Genomic DNA, 21,972 nt, shown 5'->3' on the forward strand with positions numbered 1-21,972 from the left:
TCTACAGTTGTAGAGGTTGGCTATACGTGTGTGTGTAGGTGTGTGTGTGTGTGTGTGTGTGTGTGTACGTGTGTGTGTGTGTGTGTGTGTGTGTGTGTGTGTGTGTGTGTGTGTGTGTGCGTGCGTGCGTGCTTCCGTGCGTGCATGCATTCGTGCATACGTGCGTGCGCGTGTGTGTGGTGAGGGGTGATTCTGCATTCTATTAACAAGGGGGCCCATCTTGCCCCGGCACTATGTGTAATTGGCCCGTTATTGTCTTTAAAGGAGAGGTGGATGAAAGCTGCAGAAGTGTCTGAAAAGACAATAGCAAATGACCTGAACAGGTTCTGTAGTGTCAGGTTCACCATCCTTACAGCACCCCCATCCACACCCACACCCATCCCCTGATCCGACCGACCCTAACAAAGGGCACCGCAAACATCACTAGGAATTTACATAAAAAATAGCTGCACGGCCGATTGTTCGGTGTGTGCGTGTGCAAGTGTGCGTGTTCAACGGTGAGGGTGAGCGAGTGTGTGTGAATAATTGAGAGAGTGGACGAGTGACTCAGGTTACCTCTGACCCACTCAGGACGAGCACTAACCCAACACAGGATAACCATATCCACCAGACTGTGTGTCTGTGTGTGTGTGTGTGTGTGTGTGTGTGTGTGTGTGTGTGTGTGTGTGTGTGTGTGTGTGTGTGTGTGTGTGTCCACTTTAGACGGCCTCTTCCACCCGATACCGCCAAAGTTTCTTGTTGCCTAGCAACGACACCGGCTAGATTCTAGAATGACTGGGAGCTAAACTCATCGGCTTTTTCAAATGAATACATTTTCGGCTGGGGGCAGACCACCTGTGGCGTCCTTTTTAAGCTCTCACAAAAGGCGATTAATTCATTGTCTTGCAAACAAAATCTGTAATGTTTATTAAGCATTAGTACTTTGTTTGTTTACATTATATTTACAACATGCACACGTGACAGGAAATATAAGAGCTTTGAAAGCCAACGTAAGGGCGAAGTTTAATAAAAAAAAATAAAACTAAAAACTAACTTGAGGTAAGAAGGACTTGTAGGCCAAGCAAGCTGTAGCCTGCTCTCCAAACAGAATTTCAGACAGATGGAAAGAGGGGTTTTAACCTTGCACGGAGGCAGGCCAATCTCCCCATCTGATGGTCGAGGTCACACTTGTCATGTAACACATTACCGTGTTTCGAGGAGGATGAAGTAATGGAATTGCAGAGGAAGATGAAGCCTTAGTTAAAAAATATATAAGGGAGGGGGAGGGGGTTGTCTACCAAGCATTAACAGAAATACTGAAACAACAAAAGACAAAAATTATTGAAAACTTTTCTCTCTCGTCTCATACTCCAATGCTTTCCGTTCTCTGGTCATAGCTTTATGTGTCTCCAGCAGTCGCAGGCTTCAATTTCCCCTCAGAACTTGTAAGTGTTTGTCGATGGTGGAGATGATAGTGATGATGGCGATTCAAGTATACAAGGTCTCTCGGTTCGTAGGCCGGAATATATGCTGGGTAGACACCCTGTGGCTCAGAACTCGCTCGCAGAGAACAGGGGAAGGCCCTCTTCCTCCTACTCCTCCTCCTCCTCCTCTTCCTTCCTCTCTCACATGCGACATCGAGAGATCATTGTTTGTTCCGCGTCCTGCTTTGCTCTGGCTGCCCGTAGCATTTGCCTACAGCTTAAGACTATCCTTCGATTTGCATTGTTCAACTTACACGTGCCTGTTTAAAAAAAGGGAGCGTGGAGGAACAAAGAGGGACTTGAATCAAGGCACAGGCCTTGTTGGAATGCACCCGTTTGACTTTTGAGTACTTCACATGAAGTAGTTAGGAAATGGTGCCAAACATAGGAAAGGGGAGACCCACTGAGAGAAGAACTTGTTTAAGGTCAGAAGGATGGTTGTGAATGAATCCGTAAGAGTTTGATACATAAAGGGCTAAGAGGTACAAGCCTTATGCTTCCATACACGCAGACTAAGGCTGTATCATCATCATCAACACACACACAACCACACACACACACACACACACACACACACACACACACACACACACACACACAACCACACACACACGTAAAAACAATAAAACCAAGCAAACACAGACGCAGACTATCAAGCACTTTGCATGCACAAATTTTTGCATTCAAAAAGGCGACATGTAGAATTCATCATTCACGCATAAAATTGTTATAGCTAATGCACCGACTAACATTTTAAACAATACAGCTAAATCAACACGGATTTAGCTGGCGATGGGGAATGAACATCAAGGAGTTTCTACTACAGATTATGGTCTAAAACAACAAAAATGGCAATTAAAAAAAATTAATAATAAATGAATTCATGATTTGAACAATTTGTGATCAGACATCATCACATCAACCATGAATACCCGGGTAAGGTGTTGTCTGAGGAATCACCAGGTGATCGTTCCTGGTCTTGAATGCATGCACTCTCATACAGGTGATTCCTTAGTTGCCTAATTAGACTAATTGGCTGACAGAGTGCCCTTCTCTGCGGCCATTTTAGGAGGGGATGGTGGTTATGACCAGGCACCGCCACACCCAGTAGAAACTCAACCAACCTGCCTAAACCAAAAAAGGGGAAATCAACTTTCTTCAAAGGTTGTTTACCTTGTAAAAAAAAGAAAACATCCAAATTGACGCAGTTGTTTTTAGGTAAAAACGTAAATCGTACAGGGTTTAAGTTTATAAGAAGGAGTGTATATGAACCATTATACAATCGTATTACTGAAAAACGACTTAAATTAAAAAAATAATAAATAAGAAAGGTTAAAAAGGTCTGTTCATTACAGTGTGTTTGTACAGTAATAAATAGATTTTTTTCTCCCCCTATTTACAAATGCCTCTGCAAGTAATGCTTTGGTTAAAATGTGTCCTTCTTAATTCAAATCTTTAATTACAATATCACTTGCAATTTTTTATTAAAAGCTTTTTGTCTCCAGTGTGTTCTAGGACAATGGTGGTGTTTGGCTCGTTTTGAAAAGCGAGCGAAAGACTGAACAGAATTGAGGGAAGAGAAATAAGTAGAGCCTCCATCTTTTCCTTTCCTGTTTCTTTCTAAATGCGTATTGTATTTTTTCCCCGGTTGATACTGGCATTTGCATCGTGTAGCAGCTGTTAAGTGTTCCTCGCATTTTGTTAAGATTTGCCTCGGCAATCACGTGTGCACAAACTTACACACTCTTGAAACCCATCCTCACGCACACGCAGACACACGCATCATCACACTCACACTCTCTCTCACATACACACACACACACACACAGACAGACACACACACACACACACACACACACACACAGACACACACACACACACACACACACACACACAAGTACACATACACACACTGTTTGCATAACTGCACTACACTGGTCGACCAATGCATTACACTCGCTCCTACTCTGGCAAGCCTTTTCTTTTCTCTCATGCAGAAACAGATCTGAGATCAGCTTCGCCAAAGCCCCACACTTCACGCCAGTTAGCAACCCTACCACGATGCCGCCCAACGAACCGCCCCCCCCCCCTCCCCGTGCCTCTGCCCTCTAGTTTATCTTCTTCTCGCTTCGCAGTGCGCCGTTGCGTTTGTGCTTCCCGTTGGCCACCACCGCCTCACTGTGGCAGTGTCCGTTGGTGAGCGCATCCTCATCCATGACTCCTCTTCTTCCGCTGCCGCTGCTGTTGCTGTTGCTCGCCGCCGCCGCCGCCGCCGCCGCCGCCGCCGCCGCCGCCGCCGCCGCCGCCGCCGCCACCGTGCCCTTCGGCCCCTTCAGCCACCGCGCCGCCCGGTAGAGGGCGAAGACGAGCAGGGCGGCCGCGGTCGCCACGACGGCAACGACGTCCAGCAGGAAGTACTGCAGCGTGGACACGTGGTAGACGGACGAGCGCAGGTGGTCGGCGCCGCCGTGCCGCAGCAGGTAGCCGATCCAGTAGGCGGCCCGGGACACCGGGTGGCCCGGCTGGTCCTTGTGGATGGCCGAGAGGAGGCGGGCCTGCTGCCGGTACCTGGGGGTGGGGGGGAGGGCATGCCAGCTGTTACTCAGTGTGTGTGTGTGTGTGTGTGTGTGTGTGTGTGTGTGTGTAGGGAGGATTGTTATACGAGACATCATCACTGGACACTTATTCCAAGTCAGGGATACTCTAGAGATGACTCACACTATCCTGCCTCATGTATTCATCTTAGTCACTCCCTCAGCTCACTCCCATCCTCAACAATCAGCTCTCTCGCTCCTCCCTCCCTCACACACGTCAACAGGATGTGCCTTTGGCATGGGCTGGAGGGCTTGAACATTGGGGTGCTGTGCCTCATCGACCAGTATTTGCTGTGTTTGTGACACACGGGCTGGTCTTCTGATGCATTCTATACAACATGCAGCAGCACGCTCTTCACAAACTTTATCCCGCAGGAAGCTCAGGAGGAGCACAGGTCCGGCAAATGAAAAGAGTGACGAGTGAGAACGGAAAGAGAGAGCAAGACGGTGGGAGTGGAGAGAGGGAGAGCGTGTGGCTGTGGGCACGCGTGATTGCTGAGCCTGCAAGAACACCAGTAACAGGATAACTGCAGGCCAAAGATAGCGAGGGGAGCACAGAAAAAAAGAAAAAGGAGCAGACCAGTGGAGCGGGGTACATTACAGCAGTACCACACACATGCACTAGGTGCCGTTGGAAACCTCAACGGAAACATCAAGAAAATATCATCTTTATGAGTATATGAATATGAGTTTCAAAACAATTATGAATCCATTCCTCTATCCAGGAATCCATCCATTCTCTAAATCCAACCACATAAATGTATTGACAACTGGTATTTGTTGGTATCTACTACTGGTATTTAATGGTATCTTCCACTGGCATATACTGGTATCTGTCACTAGTATTTGCTGGTGTCTACCACTTCCATTAAGTTGTTTATATCACTGGTATTTATTTATTTATATCACTGGCAGTTACTGGGATTTACCACTGGGATTTACTGGTTTAGATCAATGCCTTTACTGGTTTATATCAATTTCTTTAGTGATTAATAGCAATGGCATTTACTGCTATCTACTACTGGCATAACCTTGTATCCACCACTTGTATTTATTGGTATTTACCACTAGCATTTACTGGTTTATATCACTGGCATTTACTGGTATTTCCTGCTGGCATTTACCGGTATCTATCACTTGCATTTACTGGTCTATACTACCATTTCCTTGTGTGTACTGGCATGTCACATCGATCTACCAGCATGCACTGGTGTGTACGGGTATGTGTGGGCGCTGACCTGCTGTCGCTGATGACGCTGTTGAGCGCGGCGCGCAGCTCCTCCTCCGTCATGCTCTTCCAGTGCAGCATGAGGCCCATGCCCTTGGCCGCCACGCGCGTCATGGTGTCGTAGTGGTCGCCAAACAGGGGCACGCCCACCACCGGCACGCCGTGGTACATGGCCTCGTAGATGCTGTTCAGGCCGCCGTGGCTCAGGAAGGCCCGCGTGTTAGCGTGGCCTGCAGGGGGCAGCAGAGAGAACCTGTGAATTACGCGTTGTCGCGACTGGTGTTGGTTATTGTGTTAGTTTGATGAAGGCTTGTGTTGATTGGTGGGTTCTGAATAGAGGTTGAATCGTGTGTTGGGATATGTGGGAGGGATTCTATTCGGTGTTGGGTTATGTTGGAGGGATTCTATTGGCTGTTCTTAGGTGACCCAGCATCCAATAGAATCTCTTCACATTATCCAATTGGATTGGGTTGTGTTGGAGAGATAATATTTGGTGTTGGGAGATATTCTTTTGGAGGCTGGGTTATGTGGGAGCAATTCAATTGGGTTTGAGTTGCTTTGGGAGAGATTCTATTCTATATTCTATATTCTATATTCTAAATTCTGCGTAGAGATTCTATTGTGTATTCAGTTGGAGAGATGCTATTGGGTGTTGGGTTATTTATCAATAGTTTTTCTCAAATAAATGATCTGTATACATCATGGTGTATTACATAACCAGATATTATAAACCGCTCTGTGACTCTGTTTATTGAAGATTAATTAAAACACTTTATATTAGGGGCAACGGGTTAAGGTTTGATTGGTTGAATTCCAAAGATATCACAAAATGTTTTAAAGTTTAGAGATAGTTACACCGATTTGGATAGAAACTGATAATCCATTTAGTTTAAATGAATATCGGTGGAAATAATCAAATTATTAACGTAATACATTTTCAAAAATCGTGTGTGTGATTGAGAGAGATAAACCTTTATCTGTAAATAAGTGACTTTAAAAGGCTTTATGAGTGATGTATTGTGTGTCAGCCCAACATTCTTAATTTCTAGCCGTGCAAAGTCCAGAGGTGCCCTTTCCCCTTGACCCCCTCTACTGTGTGATGGAGAAGAGATAAGAACGACCGAAGCAGAAAAACAAACTGACAGACGGGAAGTAGAGATCCATCTCCCCAGACAGGGAGTGGCAGTCAGAGAACCCCCATTCAATGAAACAAGTGTAGAACAAAACGAGGAGTTTGCTTCCAACTGGAAGTTTGGTAACACTCTATGATAAGAATAACTTAATAAACCCTTAATCTACTTTAGGTAATGCAGTAATTAGCATAAATCTCACAATGACAAACTCAACTAACCAAGTAATTTAGGTAAACGTAAACATGGCCAGAGGCTTCAACTGCAACAACCTAAATCCTCTCTGTTGTGGACACAAGGGATACCAAGGACCATGTAAAAATAACAACAGAGTTATTTTACTGTTGTGTACGAAAAGCACAACTGATGATCCCCTACAGAACACACATTGCATATTTACTATCCAAGGTTGTACTGGGCTACAATGCAGTGAGGTGATCACATTTCTGGTTTAAGTTTGTATGTTATAGTGAATATTGCACATTGTAAGTTATGTGAAGAAAGGTGCGATACAAATAAAGGAAGAACATATAATATTACATTTCTAGATTGTACTAGAATGTTGTTATAGGTTAAAATATTGAAAGAGTGGTCTATGACAAACTCCTTAACTAATCCTTATCTTAAACTAGGCGCGGCTTTATTTTATCCTTCTTACCTAGTAGGTCATTCTGAGGCATCCAATCAACAAGCTTGGTATTGTTGCCTAGGTTACTGGGTGGGACTCCAGAGAATCTGTAGAGGTGAAAGAGGGGCAGGGTAAATCGTGAGTGGACGGGCTGGGGATACAGGTTTCAGCACAATTCAAACCACCTGTTGTTGTCACAACATTGACCTGCTTGTGTGCAAGACAGCTAGGGCACTATCCTAGTCACAACATTGAAAGCAAAAAGAGATTCATGGAATTGGCATTGTTGTTGAACCAAAATATTTGGTGTATCATTTCTTTTGCTCTGAATAAATCAATGATCGTACCCAAATAAGACAATTAGAGAGTAGTCGTTAGAGAAGTCCAAAATAGAACAGTATAAACTAAGCTTATGCTGTTTATAAGAACCTAAAACAGCCAGAAATAAGCAAAGCTGTAAATCTTGGTTCAAGATTAATTCTAAACGTCTTTCATTAATTTCTATGCCTGGTTTTGTAATGGTCAATGTCAGGTTCAAAGAGTCCACCAAATGTAAATTAAAGATCTGGGTAGACAGTAAGTACTCTGAATATCTGCCTTGGATATGGTTGCCAGATCGGATCCAGTATTACGAGTCTTCTACGAATTCTTCAATAAAGTTATCTTATCGGCTACATACATACAGACATAAAACGTTTCTTACTTTAAAAAGATAATTGAAACTTTTACAGCAAAGGATTTTACCTCATCTTTGTTGATACAGAGAAAGACAATCGATCAATTAAAAAAGAACAAAAAGAGCAGAGATAGGAAGGATCCGTTATTTTTCGTAACATACTTTCATCTCTCTCCCCCATCGACCCTCTTCCCCATCGACCCCCTCCCATCTCTCTGCCCCATCGACCCTCTCCCATCTCTCTCACCCATCGACCCTCTCCGTTCTCTCTCCCCATCAACCCTCTCCCTTCTCTTCTCAAATGGGTAACCTGGAGTCCCAGGTAAATGATTAGAGTTTATTCACGGTTTTAAGTATACAGGGCAGCTTGTACATACTGGAGGCCCCAAAGGTATGAGCGCTCACACACAAACACACACACACGTCCTTGCGTGTGTGCCTGTGTATGTGCTTTCCACACGTTCAAGCTGTCCTGGAAAATCGCCACTAATATTTGTTTAAAGGTGAAGCTACCACTTCAAACCGATAACACGCTTATATGTGATCAACTCGTACATTCATTCATACATCAATGCATGGGGTGAGGGGTAGAGTGGGTTGTGGGGGTTGACAGCGTGAGGAGGGCACCGTACCGCCACACCACACGTTGAGGCAGGAGGGCCAGGGCGCCGGCCAGCTTGCGGTTGATGTCATCGGAGAGGTACTTGACCCCGGCGCCGAACGACACGACGACAAAGCCGTGGTCCGCGGTGTCGTTCACCCAGGCCTCAAACTCCTGCTCCCACAAACAAACACAGCATAACCACACCCGTATTACATACACAGTACATATGCACGTATTACACACACATATTACACTCGTTCTCGTCTCCAATAATTGGCATTTTCTGGTTAACGCTTCGGAAACAGTTCGGTGGCTTTTCCGCATTTCAGATAAGAGAATAAATTCTTTAATAATAGAAGAGAGATTAAATCTTTTATCTGAGAGAATTTATCAATTATAATATCTACTAAAACACATGGAAATATAATCAATAAATAACATTGAACACGAATGCAGCAAACTTTTTTTACCGAAAAAAGTTCTGCAGGTTAGATTTAAGAGCTATTATTTGAGTGTCATTTGATTAGAAATGTCAAAGCCATCTGTCAGCTATGAGCAAGTGAAATACACTGTGAGATTACAGTCTTAAGTTGTCTGCGCCGGCCTCTGTATGAGCCAATTTACATTAAAGACCGATCCCTGTTCATTTCCAACCAACAAGGGCATCTCATCTCTGATTGGTTGTGGGAATCCATTGTGTCTTTCAATCACAGGTGCAGGAAATGCAACACGTCTCAATGGCTGAGGAAGGTAGTGAGGTAGGGAGCAGAGAGGCTGTCTCCCATATCAGCCTCTTCATTTAAGTCCATATCATAATCCTCTTAATGTGTTAATGTTCATTCTGGCCGCCGGCACGTTTTGCTCGTAAAATGATGAGGACGGCGCGAGACAGCCTTTATCTACCAAACGTGTTTGATCAAAGGGGTTCCAAAACACACACATGCAAAGACACAAAAATGCACTGTTGTGTGTTTGCTTGTGTGCATGTGCGTGCGTGTGTCTGTTTGAAGCCAGTATGGCATGAACAGGGCAATGGTGCGAGCGTGCGGCTGCATGCGTGTTAATCTTGGGCGTGATGTGGTCGAGGAAGACGAGGAGAGGAGAGGAGGAAGAGGACGGTCCAGCTGGGTGCCTAGCAGCACACTGGGCACTTCTGTCCCCACAAGAGTGGCTCAGTGTCCCTGGCGCCGGCGCCAGGAACAATGACTCCGTTCTCCCTCCACTTCCATTATGACCCCCCCACCCTACAACGCACAATACACCCCATTGGCGCAAGAGGCATTCCCGAAACTCCCACTCATTGTTGCTTGCGTGCACACACACGCGTGCGCACACGCACACAAGATGCCGGTGCCTACGCTCTTGACGTCCCTTATCTTTGCCCCGCCCCCCCCAGCGTGCGCCTGTCCATCACGTATTCCGCTAGCAATTGCCTTTGTTCTTCGTAACAACAGCCCAGCTCCATCCCCCCCCCAACACACACATGCACAGACCTTAAATATTGGGCATAGGTTAACCCCAAGCCATTCATACAAGACAATGGACAAGAGAAAGTTTCCATTAGCTGTTACTAGGGGTGGGCGATACTTAACATTTGGTTTCGATCTGATACCAAGTAATCCATCGACAGGTTGCCGATATCGTTAGTGATACTTTTTATCATTCAAAGCAGGTTGTGTATCTTCATGCAGGGGAGAGCAGTGTGTCAGGATTTATGAGGTGACCGCATCATCAAAATGCTATATCTGAACATTTTCATGAATGATGTGCCAAACGTTAGCAATCGTAGTATGGTGAGTGGTATAATTTCTAAGCTGTGAGAGCCAGGTTTGCATCCCAACTGTTTGTAGAAAGCAATTTGCTTTGAATGCAATAAACCAGATGTTTATACATTACACATATAAACAAGATATTTATCACACTCATCTACCTTATACACAAGGAAAAGCAACAGAAAATATGATGGGCGCTGATATAGGACCGGGACATCAACTTTGGACAAGAGAAAGGGAACACTGCCGATAAAAATACACTTCAGTCTATTTTCTTCTCTTGCTTATAAGATGAGAGAGGTAGGTATGCTTCTTAAAATGTAAACCACAGTCAATACAACAAGTCTGTCAAAATGTGGAAGCCTCAGTAGGAATTGGAGACATATTACAATGGTGCACCCTGAACTGAGTGATAAGGGGGAGTTCAACGCCGAACACGTCAATGAAAGCGGTCGCCATACGTACTTCATGCGTCTTGATGAGCTGCATGTACTAGGGGGGATAGAGGGGAGGGGGGGGGGGGGGCAGGGCTCTGGAGCGTATATGGGCTCCAGGAGCTGAGAGGGCTTTGTGTCCCGAGACAAGCCGCCACTTCATCCCCAAGTCAAATAACCCCATTCTCCTCAGGATAATTAATTCATGCTAGCTTTCCCAACAATGAGTTCATGTTTGTCAATGGGATCCTGTTGGGGATAAATTGCTGCAATGTGCAACATTTTTACACAGATTCAGATTTAATAGCTGCGATATACATAATGGACTTTGTGTCCCACCTGCAGAGCTGTATTTGGCGAGCAGGGAACCGTGCGAGATGACCCATGTAATATACCAGTAAACTGCCATCTACAGTTGCTTCAAATGTCATTAGTCACAGAGTTCTCACACATGCTGACCTTTTCAAAAACAGAATTACCCATCCATGTCTATTCTATTGCAGTCCAAACATTGAAGTGCCATTGAACTTTGACTAATGGTTGACTAGACGAACAAACGTTTTGTCAAACGTAGAGAGGGTTTCGACGTTGCATGTTGCTAATGCTTCTTTACATATGAAAATGTATGGCCTCACTTCCTGCAGAGGCTTGTTCTATTTGACTACTTTTTCACTTAGAAGATGCATTCATCCAAATGGCTTACAATGAATTGTCTTTATATTCACAGTAAATTCGACAACAAAATATATAATCCAAAATTCTGTTAAAACTTTAAAAAAAAAGGGAACCCCTAACTTTGGCAGTGTTAATGCCATGCGCCAACAGTTGAGCTACACAGGACCAATAAATGGCTTGGGAATAGCATCAGTAACAGTTGAGGCTGGTTGTGCTTATTTGACTGGTGCTGGTGTTTCACTACCACAGAGAGCTAAAAAAATAAATGCCACACCATTAGCAAGACAAAGGATTGCAAACGTGCGTCAGCCATTGTCCCTCAGGTCACAGCGCCCAACCCAAGGCGGGGCTTGTAAACTAGCCCTGATGGGTACCGGCAAGGGTTACCTTCACCGTACAAACCTGCGGCAGTGGCTTGGCGGGCTGGGTGAGGATGCCCCCTATGTAGACCACGTGGGGCATGGTGGGCCGGGGGAACTCCAGGGCCAGGTCCGTGCACAGCATCCACATCTGGCTGCCCTGCACCAGGTCGGCCATGGCCACGCGGGGCGTCACCCCGTGCCGCCTCATGATGCGGTCGTACTTGGGCAGGGCGATGAAGTGCACGCCAAAGCGCTGCACCAGGTAGACGGCCGTGTTGGTGACACGCTGGCTCAGGGACATGCGGTCCGTCAGCAGGGTGTTGAACTCGGGCACGTACGAGAGCGGCGCCGGCGCGCCCACCTCGGCCGGGTACCAGAGGCCCGTGCTGACCACGGCGTACTTCACGCCAAGGATGTGGGCAATCACGAAGCCGCACATTTCATTGGGGTCCACCAGCAGCAGGTCGAACTGCTCAGCCTTCAGCCGGGCCATGACCTCGGCGCTGCCGACCACCGCGTCGCAGTTCTGCGAGTAGTGGTCCAGGATGTCGAAGAGCTCCAGGAATGTCAGGCGGCCCGAGAAAATGTTGCGCACCTTTGACTGCAGGAAGTTGTCGGCCGTGCTGCTGTTGAAGATGCCGGGGTAGCGCTGGAAGTTGTAGTGGGGCGAGGGGGGCACGTCCCGGCCCTCCGAGACCAGGAAGTGGGTCTCGTGTCCGTCCTGATGCAGCGCCGTGGCCAGTGTCTTGAAGATGTACAGGTGGGACTCGAACATGATGGGAGGAACCACGATTACTTTAGAGGCCAACAGTGCACTGGGGCACCAGGAAATGAGTCCAAGGAAGAGAGTGAGGGAAGGAGGTAGGTTCATGGCTGGGGAGACAGGGGAGAGAAGACATTTTAACACTGTGTTACATCACATGGAAAATACTGTTCATAGCAACTACAAACAATATCATGGCCACTGCTGACGGCACTTGATGAAATACTTACCACATGCAAATGCAGCAAATGGGTCCACTATAACAAGGAAAGTGTCTGATCATATCTCCGGATGAATGTATTTATAGAGCCATGCTGTAACTAAAATGCCTTTGGCAATACTCATAGAGTGGTTACCTTTCACCACTTTCTGCCCGGGCAAGGCAGTAATGCATAGTTAACAAGAGAAAGCTACGATTTGCCATTTCCTTTGCATACGTACACAATTGCCTGCCTTGGGGGCACTAAACCACCACCCAATGGTTGTTTTAATCACTATCTGAACCACTCTATCGATTCCCTGATGACATTCGCGCTTGTCCTCAGGTTGCACCTTGTATTCAAAATGCATGTGCAGTTTTCAGAGCCTCCCTGTGGGCCAGCACCCACCAGCAGCTCAATGCTAAACCTCAATAAGCTCTGCAGGCAAAAAGACTCATTATGAGGCCTTCATGTTTTCAGCCTACATGTCTCTATCGCATCGTATGGTCATGTCTAGCTCCATCGGCATTACATCCAAAGTGTATATCAACTCATGTATATATTTATCAATACAATGTTGATTACACAAATAAATTAATGATGAATCATCACAGCGAAAACCTTAATATCCAAGTGATGATCAAAAGGATTTCCAATGATCAACAATCTTACCTAGAGAACTTGTAGTTCTCATAGAAATATGAGCTTGAGACAATGTCATAATGTGATTATATCAATAGATTATCCCAGCAATGCTCATCTATAATGTTATGCCTCTCAAACCAAATGGCTATGTTAGACACAGTGACTAAGCATTCAATTATCTTATAATTTCTACTATATCATTTAATCAGACCAATAAGCTTGTGCACTTCAGGTGCCATACTACTTCTTTAGTCAATACACAGCACATCAACCATCTGCTTATCAGCTATCCCCCTGTCCCAAGGACAGCTAGAAACCCTGAGCAGAAGTGGAGCAATGGCGTCGGCCATTTTGTAGACCATTGTTCTGGGGGTTAAAGTTACGAACACTTCTCAGGCCAGACTGTTTACAGTAACTATAGAAACCAGCCATAACTCATGCCTTGAGTTACCAATGAAGGAGTCTTGTTACTCCAAGCTCAAGGTTTGATAAAAAAAGACATCTAGCAGAGAATTAGAAGTCCAGGACAAGATGGTTTCGCATGGTCCTTCAGTCTTGAAGGGCATTTGTAAACTAAGGGATCTGGGTGGCTTCTCAGCAGTGGTGAAACGCTTCTTCAGTGAGGAAGGCGGTCTGGTAAAGAGCTGGAATGAATGGGTCAAAACCAGCATTGCTCACAGCTCCACAAGAGAATGACCACTTGGTCAAGGCAAACACTGAAGGTGGGAACTCTATAGTGCTTATCCATCTACACTGTATTAGCTTCAGCATTAGCAGCAGGGGCGTGTTTGCTTAAGTTAACCCCCCACTGAGAAGGGACATAACACCTAGGGCTTCATTATATGCATGAGAAGATGATCTGGAGTCGCAATGGTTTAATGCATATAATATTATCTTAACTGTATTCAGCACTTCATTGGGCTCAATGTTGGTTGATGACAGCAAATCCGAAGACGTTATTTCGAGTAAAAACATAATAAGATGGTGAGCAAGTTTGGCCAACTCAAAGATTTGTCAGTTTTTTTGGGTGACACCTCAGGCAGAAAGTGGTCATATTTCCCAGTATTCAGTGTCACCACCGACGCCCAGTTCTCAACACTCAGAACCCTGCCAATACTAAGGCTTTCATTAGTGGGCCAGACGCTCAATCACCTTTGTGTTACCTCGTTCATTAGATAGTGACTAAACAGACATTTATTTAGGCCTACCTAAATACCACTTTAAAGTGGGCTTACCGGGATTAGAACCAAGTGGTTATTTAGAATAACCCTAACATTTATCGACAACGACTAGATATGGATTGAGTAGCTTATTAATCAATGCCCATTAAGGCAAGTGGTGCCCATAAAGGTAAGGCCGTCTCACATTTGCTCTGCATTATTAAGTGCCTAGGCCACAGTAGCAACGTGGAACCATAACGGTCTGATAGGCCTTAAGCGTTAGTTAAAACCTTTGAAACTTTGCCACGGCTGAGCCTATATAGTTTCATAGGTCACCGTTTAGGTGGCTTCTTTAAACCAGTTTTCCACAGGGCAAGTTCGATTAAATTTCCTTACTGAGTCTACCTTTGCATTCCCATCTTTATTTGCAGCAACAGTTCCTGCTGTTTTCAATCAATTTGCATTTAATAATAAGGATTCTCATCCCTTCCACGCGACGGGTTTCCAACGAGACGTTTAAAAGTGATGAATGCGTATTAGTTCACCCATCACATGGGTGTGTGTGGCCCCCGGCCAGGCCGTTTGTTGAATTAAACATCTGAATTATTTACACACAACCGTCCCATGTTGAACCACTCTGCCGCCGGCTAAAGCTTGCACAACTAGCTCTACATAATCCTTTTTAGATTAATTTTAATTCGCACAACAAACAGATATGCCTAAAGCATTTTTTATTATTTAAATAGCCTCAAGGGTGTACATTGGCCAGAGACAAAATGCGAACGCAGACCGGGGCAGAGGATTTGCGATGCGCTCAACGGAAAAAACGAACATGGGTTAGCAACACACACACACACACACACACACACACACACACACACACACACACACACACACACACACACACACACACACAGACCACACAAACATATACACAAAAGTTAAATCATCATTCGAATCTAACAAATTGGAACGATGTTATACCAAAGAAAAGTGTATGTAAAGCCCTTTCTAAATCTGTATATTTATAAGTGTAACATAAATAAAGCTATACTTTAAACACATACATATATACATATATATATATTAAAATGTTATAGTAAGCTATTACTATAAATAGGAATAATAATCAATTTTACCACATAATTAAGTCTGGCGCTGCATTCAAAAACATTTGAAAAGCAGCAGAAACACAATGACCGCTGGTTAAAGAGCGTCCACGAACCACACTCGACCCAGCCAGCACTGTCATCTTATTAAAGGCTGCACCTGTAGAGGAACTCACCTTGATGTGTGTTGGCTCGACTTTGATTGGGCTGGAAACTGTGTTAGTCCTAAAGAAAAAGAACGCAGAGGGCAGATCTCGGGGAGGTGTGGAAACTAAAAGAAAAGACAAAATACAAAACTAAGAAAATGCCCGATAAAGGCAACTAGCAAAGTTGGACCCGGTCAATCAAAGAAGAGTAAAAGAAGCTCCCAACGCGTCGACTGGTCACTCTGTAGGGCGGGGCCAGAGGATGGTAAGAAAGGGAGTGGCTAGCGGGAGACGAGCTCTTATGATTGGTTGGGTCATTATGGTGGGGAGGAGAATGTCCGCCTCATACCAAACCTTTCACAGGTTCATGCACCGAAAAAAGACGATTAATTGCAGTAATACCACAGGTATGAGCGAGGAACTATAACAAACAGAATGATATATGTTATATTTATATTTAGTGAGTGAATATTGCAGTGAATCAGTGCTTGGATGGCACACATGCCCCTCGAAAATGTTGGTTCAGGTGTTTTTGTTCCTTTGTTTGCATATTTGAGTTTGTGTATGTATTTCTGTGTTAGTGTTTGTTTGTTTGTTTGTGTCTCTGCCCGTATCTGTCTGTGTCTGTGTGTGCATGCACGTGTGTGTGTGTGTTTGGCTTCCTGTGTGTGTGTGTTTGTGCTTGCCTGTGTGCGTGTGTGTGTGTGTGTGTGTGCATGCCTGTGTGTTTGTATGTGTGTGTGTGTGTACGTGAAAAACAAATAAGCCATTTGTTCTATCTAGCTAACACTGATCCACTTGTTTGCATCAGTGCTCTCTGGGACACAATGGCAGCACACGCTATGGCTGCGCATTCTGCACCATCTCCCCCTATCGCTCTGCCAGACCCTCTCCATGTCCCTCCACCCCCACCCCATCCCCACACCCACACACACACAGAAAGCTTGCTTTGCCCTGAGTCATCCAAAGGCGCCCCGATGTCATTGGCTGTTGAGGTAGGATGGGCCATTCTAGGAAATCTTCTTAGTAACTTCCATGTGTGGGTCTGACAGATGTGTTTGTTACTCACACATCTGTCTGACCTGACTGGGATCAACAGTCTCTCTGTCTCTCTGTCTCTCTCTCTCTCTCTCTCTCTCTCTCTCTCTCTCTCTCTCTCTCTCTCTCTCTCTCTCTCTCTCTCTCTCTCTCTCTCCTTCTCAATTCAACAGAAATCAGGTCTTCATGGCATGGGAATTGTACAATTGCCAGAGCACAAATAAAGGAAATTAGAAAATGTAAATTGATACAATCTACATGCATAAAGTTAAAAGTACCTGACAAAGACTAAAATATTTAAAATATTTATTTTAAATATTGCTCTTATCTTTCCAACCCGCTTTCGCTCTCTTTCTTTCTCTCCCTGCATCGCTCTTCTTCTCTTGCTTCCTCTCTCTCTCTCTCTTCCTCCCACTCATTACCTCTCTTCCTCTGTCTCTCTCCCACTGTCTCCCTATCTCTTTCTCTCTCTCCCTCTTTCTGTTTCACCCTCTCTTTCTTTCTCTCTCTTCCCTGTCTATATTCCTCTCTCTCTCTCTCTCTCTCTCACTCTCATTCTCTCTCTCTCTCTCTCTCTCTCTCTCTCTCTTTCTCTCTCTCTCGCTCGCTCTGTCTATATTTGTCTCTCTCTCTCTCTTGCTCCCTCTCTCTCTCCGTCTATATTCCTCTCTCTCTCCCCATCTCTCTCTCTCTCTGGATATCAAGTGTGCTACCTGAGCACCGTATGAATATTTGATCACCCTGGGACACCCAATCTAAAGACGATGACAGAACTCTCCCATGGAGTGTGCTCTCTACCCTCCCTCTCTCTCCCCTCCCTCCTTATCCCCCATCTCTTTCTCCCCACTCTCTCCCTCTCCCCCTGTCCGTCTTTCAGAAATGTGTGTGTGCCTGTGTGTCTGTCTGGTTCATCAGGTTGAACACATGTTCAGGGTTATGGGAAGCAGAAGATGTGGAGACATTGGGTGTGTAGTGTGTGTGTGTGTCTCTGCAGAGAATGATGCTCAACGCTGTAACTGAGTAATAAAAAAACACAATATAACACTTATTATCCACTAATCTATTTATTATAAAAGTTTCCCTGTTATTGTATAACAAAATATCCAATACCCTGCTTTCTCTTTGTAGACCGTCGTTATTGTGTTGCATTTTCATTTTATTTTATTTTACTTTATTTTAGTTTATTACATATGTTTGTCAGTGACCTTATATCCAACATGAATCTCTCACAAAGAGTAGAGATGCATTGTACCAGATTCAGCAACTAGAAGCACTCAAATCAGTCATAGATCCAAACACACTGCATCACTATTCCAAACAATACAACAACAATATGCAATGTATATAAATCTGTAGTCATTCCCAATCTGACCCCTCCCTCTGTCAATAATCTCCATCAACCCGCCACCCCTCCCACCTCAACCCCGACTCGCTTCCAAACTATAACCTCCAGTACCCGATGTTAACATCCTGTTGTAGCACAACCCATAGAATGGAATAAAGAAACCCCGGTGTCTAATTAATGTAGACAAGACTAAATTCTTTAAAATTAATGTAGGACATCATGGTAAAATATATGGAAAATCTATATCTATATATTTCAGGGAGCTTCTCCCATTCCTCAAGGGCTTTAAAAGATGAGGCCGATTTTCTGAAGGGATGCTACAATCTACCCTTGGAGCAGCGCTTCAAGCTCTGCATCTTTGAGGTCAAAGTTGCAGTCTGCAACATTCGCGTTCTCCAGATAAGCAAGAACAGAGTCATTTATCTCTCAGCCAACAAGACACACACACACACACACACACACACACACACGCACACACACACACACAAATAACATGCTCGTGTAAGGAAAACACAGCACATGTCTGACATTGTTTTTGAATGCTCAATAGATTATTTTAGGGGTTAATTTGAAAATTAAATTGTTATGTTATTATAACTCTAGTTCTATGGTTGTAGGCGAAGCCTAGATGGCGTAGCCTACATGAACTAGAACTCCTTGTTGGAGTGTCGGTGGATGATGGCGGGTTTAGGCAGCCTCACCGGGCCTGAGTCAGGCTGATTGGACTCTAGGGCTTGGTGGGGCTGCACACCTGAACACATTGATGAGTCAGTGTGCACAGGTTCACCCATTAACAGAAAAACAGGTTTAACATCCCCACCCTGCGTCCTTATCAGAAGGAGCCCAATAAAAGCCACCTAGGGGGCGTGTAGTATTTGCTTTGCTGCACTCCCCTAAAGGGGAGGAAACCGTAAAGAAAAACAGAAGAGGGATCTTCCTTCTGGAGACGCTGAACAAGTAGACCTATAATGGTAGAAAGATAGTGTGTATAATAGAGTGAGCACTGGTTCAACCTGTATGATTGCCTGTATACATTGACAATGTGCATGCTATGCACGGCAGCCACGCACGGCTGCCACACTTCACCTACGTGGCTTTTATTGGGCTCCTCCAAAAAAAGGGAACAGAGTGGAGAATGTTTTAAATCGGTTTAGAATTGGTCTGGCAATGGCACAGGATGCAGGTGAGCCATGCAGGAGAGCTCTAGTGTTTGTGTTGAGGGCTGGTTCAACCTATGCACATAGATTGCTTAATTGCTTAATGCAGAACAGGTGTGCAGCCCCATACCCCCAGAGTCCAATCAGTCTTACTCATGGCCCACTGACGATGCTTCAACCCGCCATCATTCACACACTCCTCAGAAAAGTTCTGCAGAGAAAATAGTAAAAGCACAAAGGCACTCCAATGTTTCAGATTCAAATTCAGAGTACTTTATTGTATTAATCCCAGAGGAAATAGATTGTGACAATTGCCCGGTCTAAGGTGATTAATAATTCAAAATCGTAATAAGTTGCGCCAAAAACTTATGGCGTAACTTATTTTAAAACGTCCATTTCACATTACCTGTCTAGATGAATGGGGGTCCCTGGCCATGCAGACAAGTGAGGCCTGAGTTGGATGAGGAGGTCCGGATGTAACGAGCACACAAGAGTTATAATGCAATTATTGCTAATTGGTATGCATAGTATGGTTAGTATTTACTGCACATGGATTTAACTGTCACATGCTTATATGTGTGTGCAGTGAGATGCTTGTTGCAGAGTATATGCTTATAACATGTAGGCCTCTAGTAGAGGATAAAATGTAGAAATATATGGGGGGAAATACAGGATATTCTTAGTTAGAAAGGATCAATATTAAAGGCAATACAGTATATATGAATCGACACAATAGATCAGACCTACAACAGGAGGGAATTCCAAAGCATATACAACCTGCTTTGTTTTGAAATTATCTGATTGGATTGGACTGACAATAAAATATGTAAACTATATATTTTCTTCAAAAATATTATTCGATAAATAAATAAATTCCTCATCATAATAAGGACAAAATGATAAATGATTCATTCAAATGATTTTCTAGAGTGCATGGTCCACTGTTGACCACAAGGTGGAGAACTCACATCATGTACCATCGGTCGAACGAGCCTCTTGCAATAGAACCAAAGGAACCCCGTTGATGCATCATTTAGCTAATGTTATTATAACTAAAAGTAATGTAGCCTCATAATAACTAAAAGGAAAAAAAAGTTTAGAATAATGAAAAAGAAACCGATTAATAGTAGCCTAATTATAATAGTATTAATAAGAAGATGAAATAAAAAACGGGCCTTGATAAATTTGATGTAATGTGGCTTTAAATATGAAGAGTTTGTATTTCCCATGAAAACAAAAGGGGGAGATCTTCTACCTTGGTCAAATGCAGACATGCTGAACCTGAAAAGGAATGTCCTTAATTAGATGTAGCAGAGTTCAGGTCCAAGGTCAGAGAGAGAGAAAGACCCCCCCCCCCACTTTCCCCTTTGCCTGTACTCACCACTCCCAACACTCCCTGTCTTTGTAATCATGGCTCCCTGCGGCGGCCATTCTGTGTCTATCTGCCTTATCTCCTGTTTGCAGTTTCCCCACTCTGTCATTACTCTGCCATTACTTTTTGTCTAAACCACAGGGCTGTTGCTGACCTTACAGTCCCTTCAACAACTGGTCTACAAGATAACACATGCACGCAAATGAATGAACACACACAAACATAGACACAAACATATTAATTGACAAACACACGCACATACAGACGAGTTTGCGTGTTGGCAAACAAACAAAGTAGATTCAGTTGAATCAAATTAGATTCAGTTGACAATATGGTTTAAGAATTTTGGCTTTTTCTTTTTTAACCCTGTCAAAGTCAGCGAATATAAAGAATGAAAAAACATATTCTTCTGACTCTTTAACCTCCTCCCCATTTCCTGTTACCCTCACACTGAAACTTCCTGACTCCTTTGACTCTCTGACTCCTCTAGATTGCATTTATTGACTCATTGTCTGCACCAAGAATAGACTTTACACATTCTAAAGAACTTTGGTAAATATCCATGCCCATGAAACCAGAGGGCCCAAAATGGTCAATGGTAGCTCTCAGATGCTTCATTCCCGTGTTCCTCAGCAGGCATTCCACACAGTCAACACGGAGTTTCCAATATCTGGCTGGACGGTGTCCTCTTCCCAGTCGATGATGGGAATAAGATACTCCTATAATATCAAAATCAAAATGAGGATTAATTCACACTTAAAGGAATACTTCACCGGTGGAGACATGAATCTGTACTGAAGGTGGGTCATATATTTAGTTGAATAGTAACATAAATTTCAAATTTTGTGCCTTCTTGACCGAGAAAAGACAGACAGTGACTTTTTGGCGCTTGAGGATTGAAGACGACAACAATGCCTGATTGGCATTGTGGGAGTTCTTCTCCAGCACCTTCTCCAGCACCATTCTCCGGTGCTGGAGATGTTATTCAGGAGCAGAGCCAGTAAACCAAAACCGTCCACAGTGGATGATGTGGTTTTTTTGCACAGCAATCTAAAGCACCACACCAAACACCAGATAGACGCCAACTCCCACAATGCCAATCAGCGTCCACTCCCTGAGGGACGTAACATAACAGCCAATCAGCGTCCACTCCCTGCAGTCCAGCATGAACATCAGCATGGAGGAGAAGTGATTGTAGATGTTTGCGGACACCCAGAGCTCTATATCTAAATTATATAATTTTATATAATATATAGGTATCTATAAAATATAATATATAATATCATGGCCAAAAGCTGTGTGTGCCTCCGGATGATATTATGAATCAAAGACTGCGCGGGTTCTCGGACGTCTCTGGTACTTCCACAACAAAGACTCGTAGTGGGGGTTATCTCGGCCAGAGTCCTGCACGGGTTCGGGCACCCGACGGGTGACCCGCACAATTTCGATGAAACGGGGGAAAGATAATGTA

General features: G+C 44.3%; 1 protein-coding gene across 1 annotated transcript; it reads right to left on the reverse strand.

Moving 5' to 3' along the window:
• Positions 1–930: 930 nt before the first annotated feature.
• On the reverse strand, positions 931–15,804 carry ugt8 (UDP glycosyltransferase 8). The gene is made up of 6 exons (XM_079729240.1): positions 15,620–15,804; positions 11,607–12,439; positions 8,352–8,494; positions 7,074–7,150; positions 5,296–5,515; positions 931–4,031 (listed from the first exon to the last, which is right to left on the reverse strand). The coding sequence occupies exons 2-6, from the start codon at positions 12,435–12,437 to the stop codon at positions 3,572–3,574; spliced, it is 1,731 nt and encodes a 576-aa protein (XP_079585366.1). The 5' UTR covers positions 12,438–12,439; positions 15,620–15,804; the 3' UTR covers positions 931–3,571.
• Between the last annotated feature and the right edge of the window lie 6,168 nt (positions 15,805–21,972).

The sequence above is a fragment of the Pollachius pollachius genome (assembly GCF_949987615.1).
Source record: "Pollachius pollachius genome assembly, chromosome: 2".
NCBI classification, from domain to species: Eukaryota; Metazoa; Chordata; class Actinopteri; order Gadiformes; family Gadidae; genus Pollachius; species Pollachius pollachius.

Bases quoted from the DNA above. Each gene is read 5' to 3' on its own strand.
- ugt8 (XM_079729240.1), bottom strand. From the start codon at position 12,437: ATGAACCTACCTCCTTCCCTCACTCTCTTCCTTGGACTCATTTCCTGG. The intron at 8,495-11,606 runs GTTTGTACGGTG...TTGTGGGAGCAG, and splicing joins CCGCCAAGCCACTGCCGCAG to GAGTTTGAGGCCTGGGTGAA. The intron at 5,516-7,073 runs GTAAGAAGGATA...TGCCCCCTGCAG, and splicing joins GCCTCAGAATGACCTACTAG to GCCACGCTAACACGCGGGCC.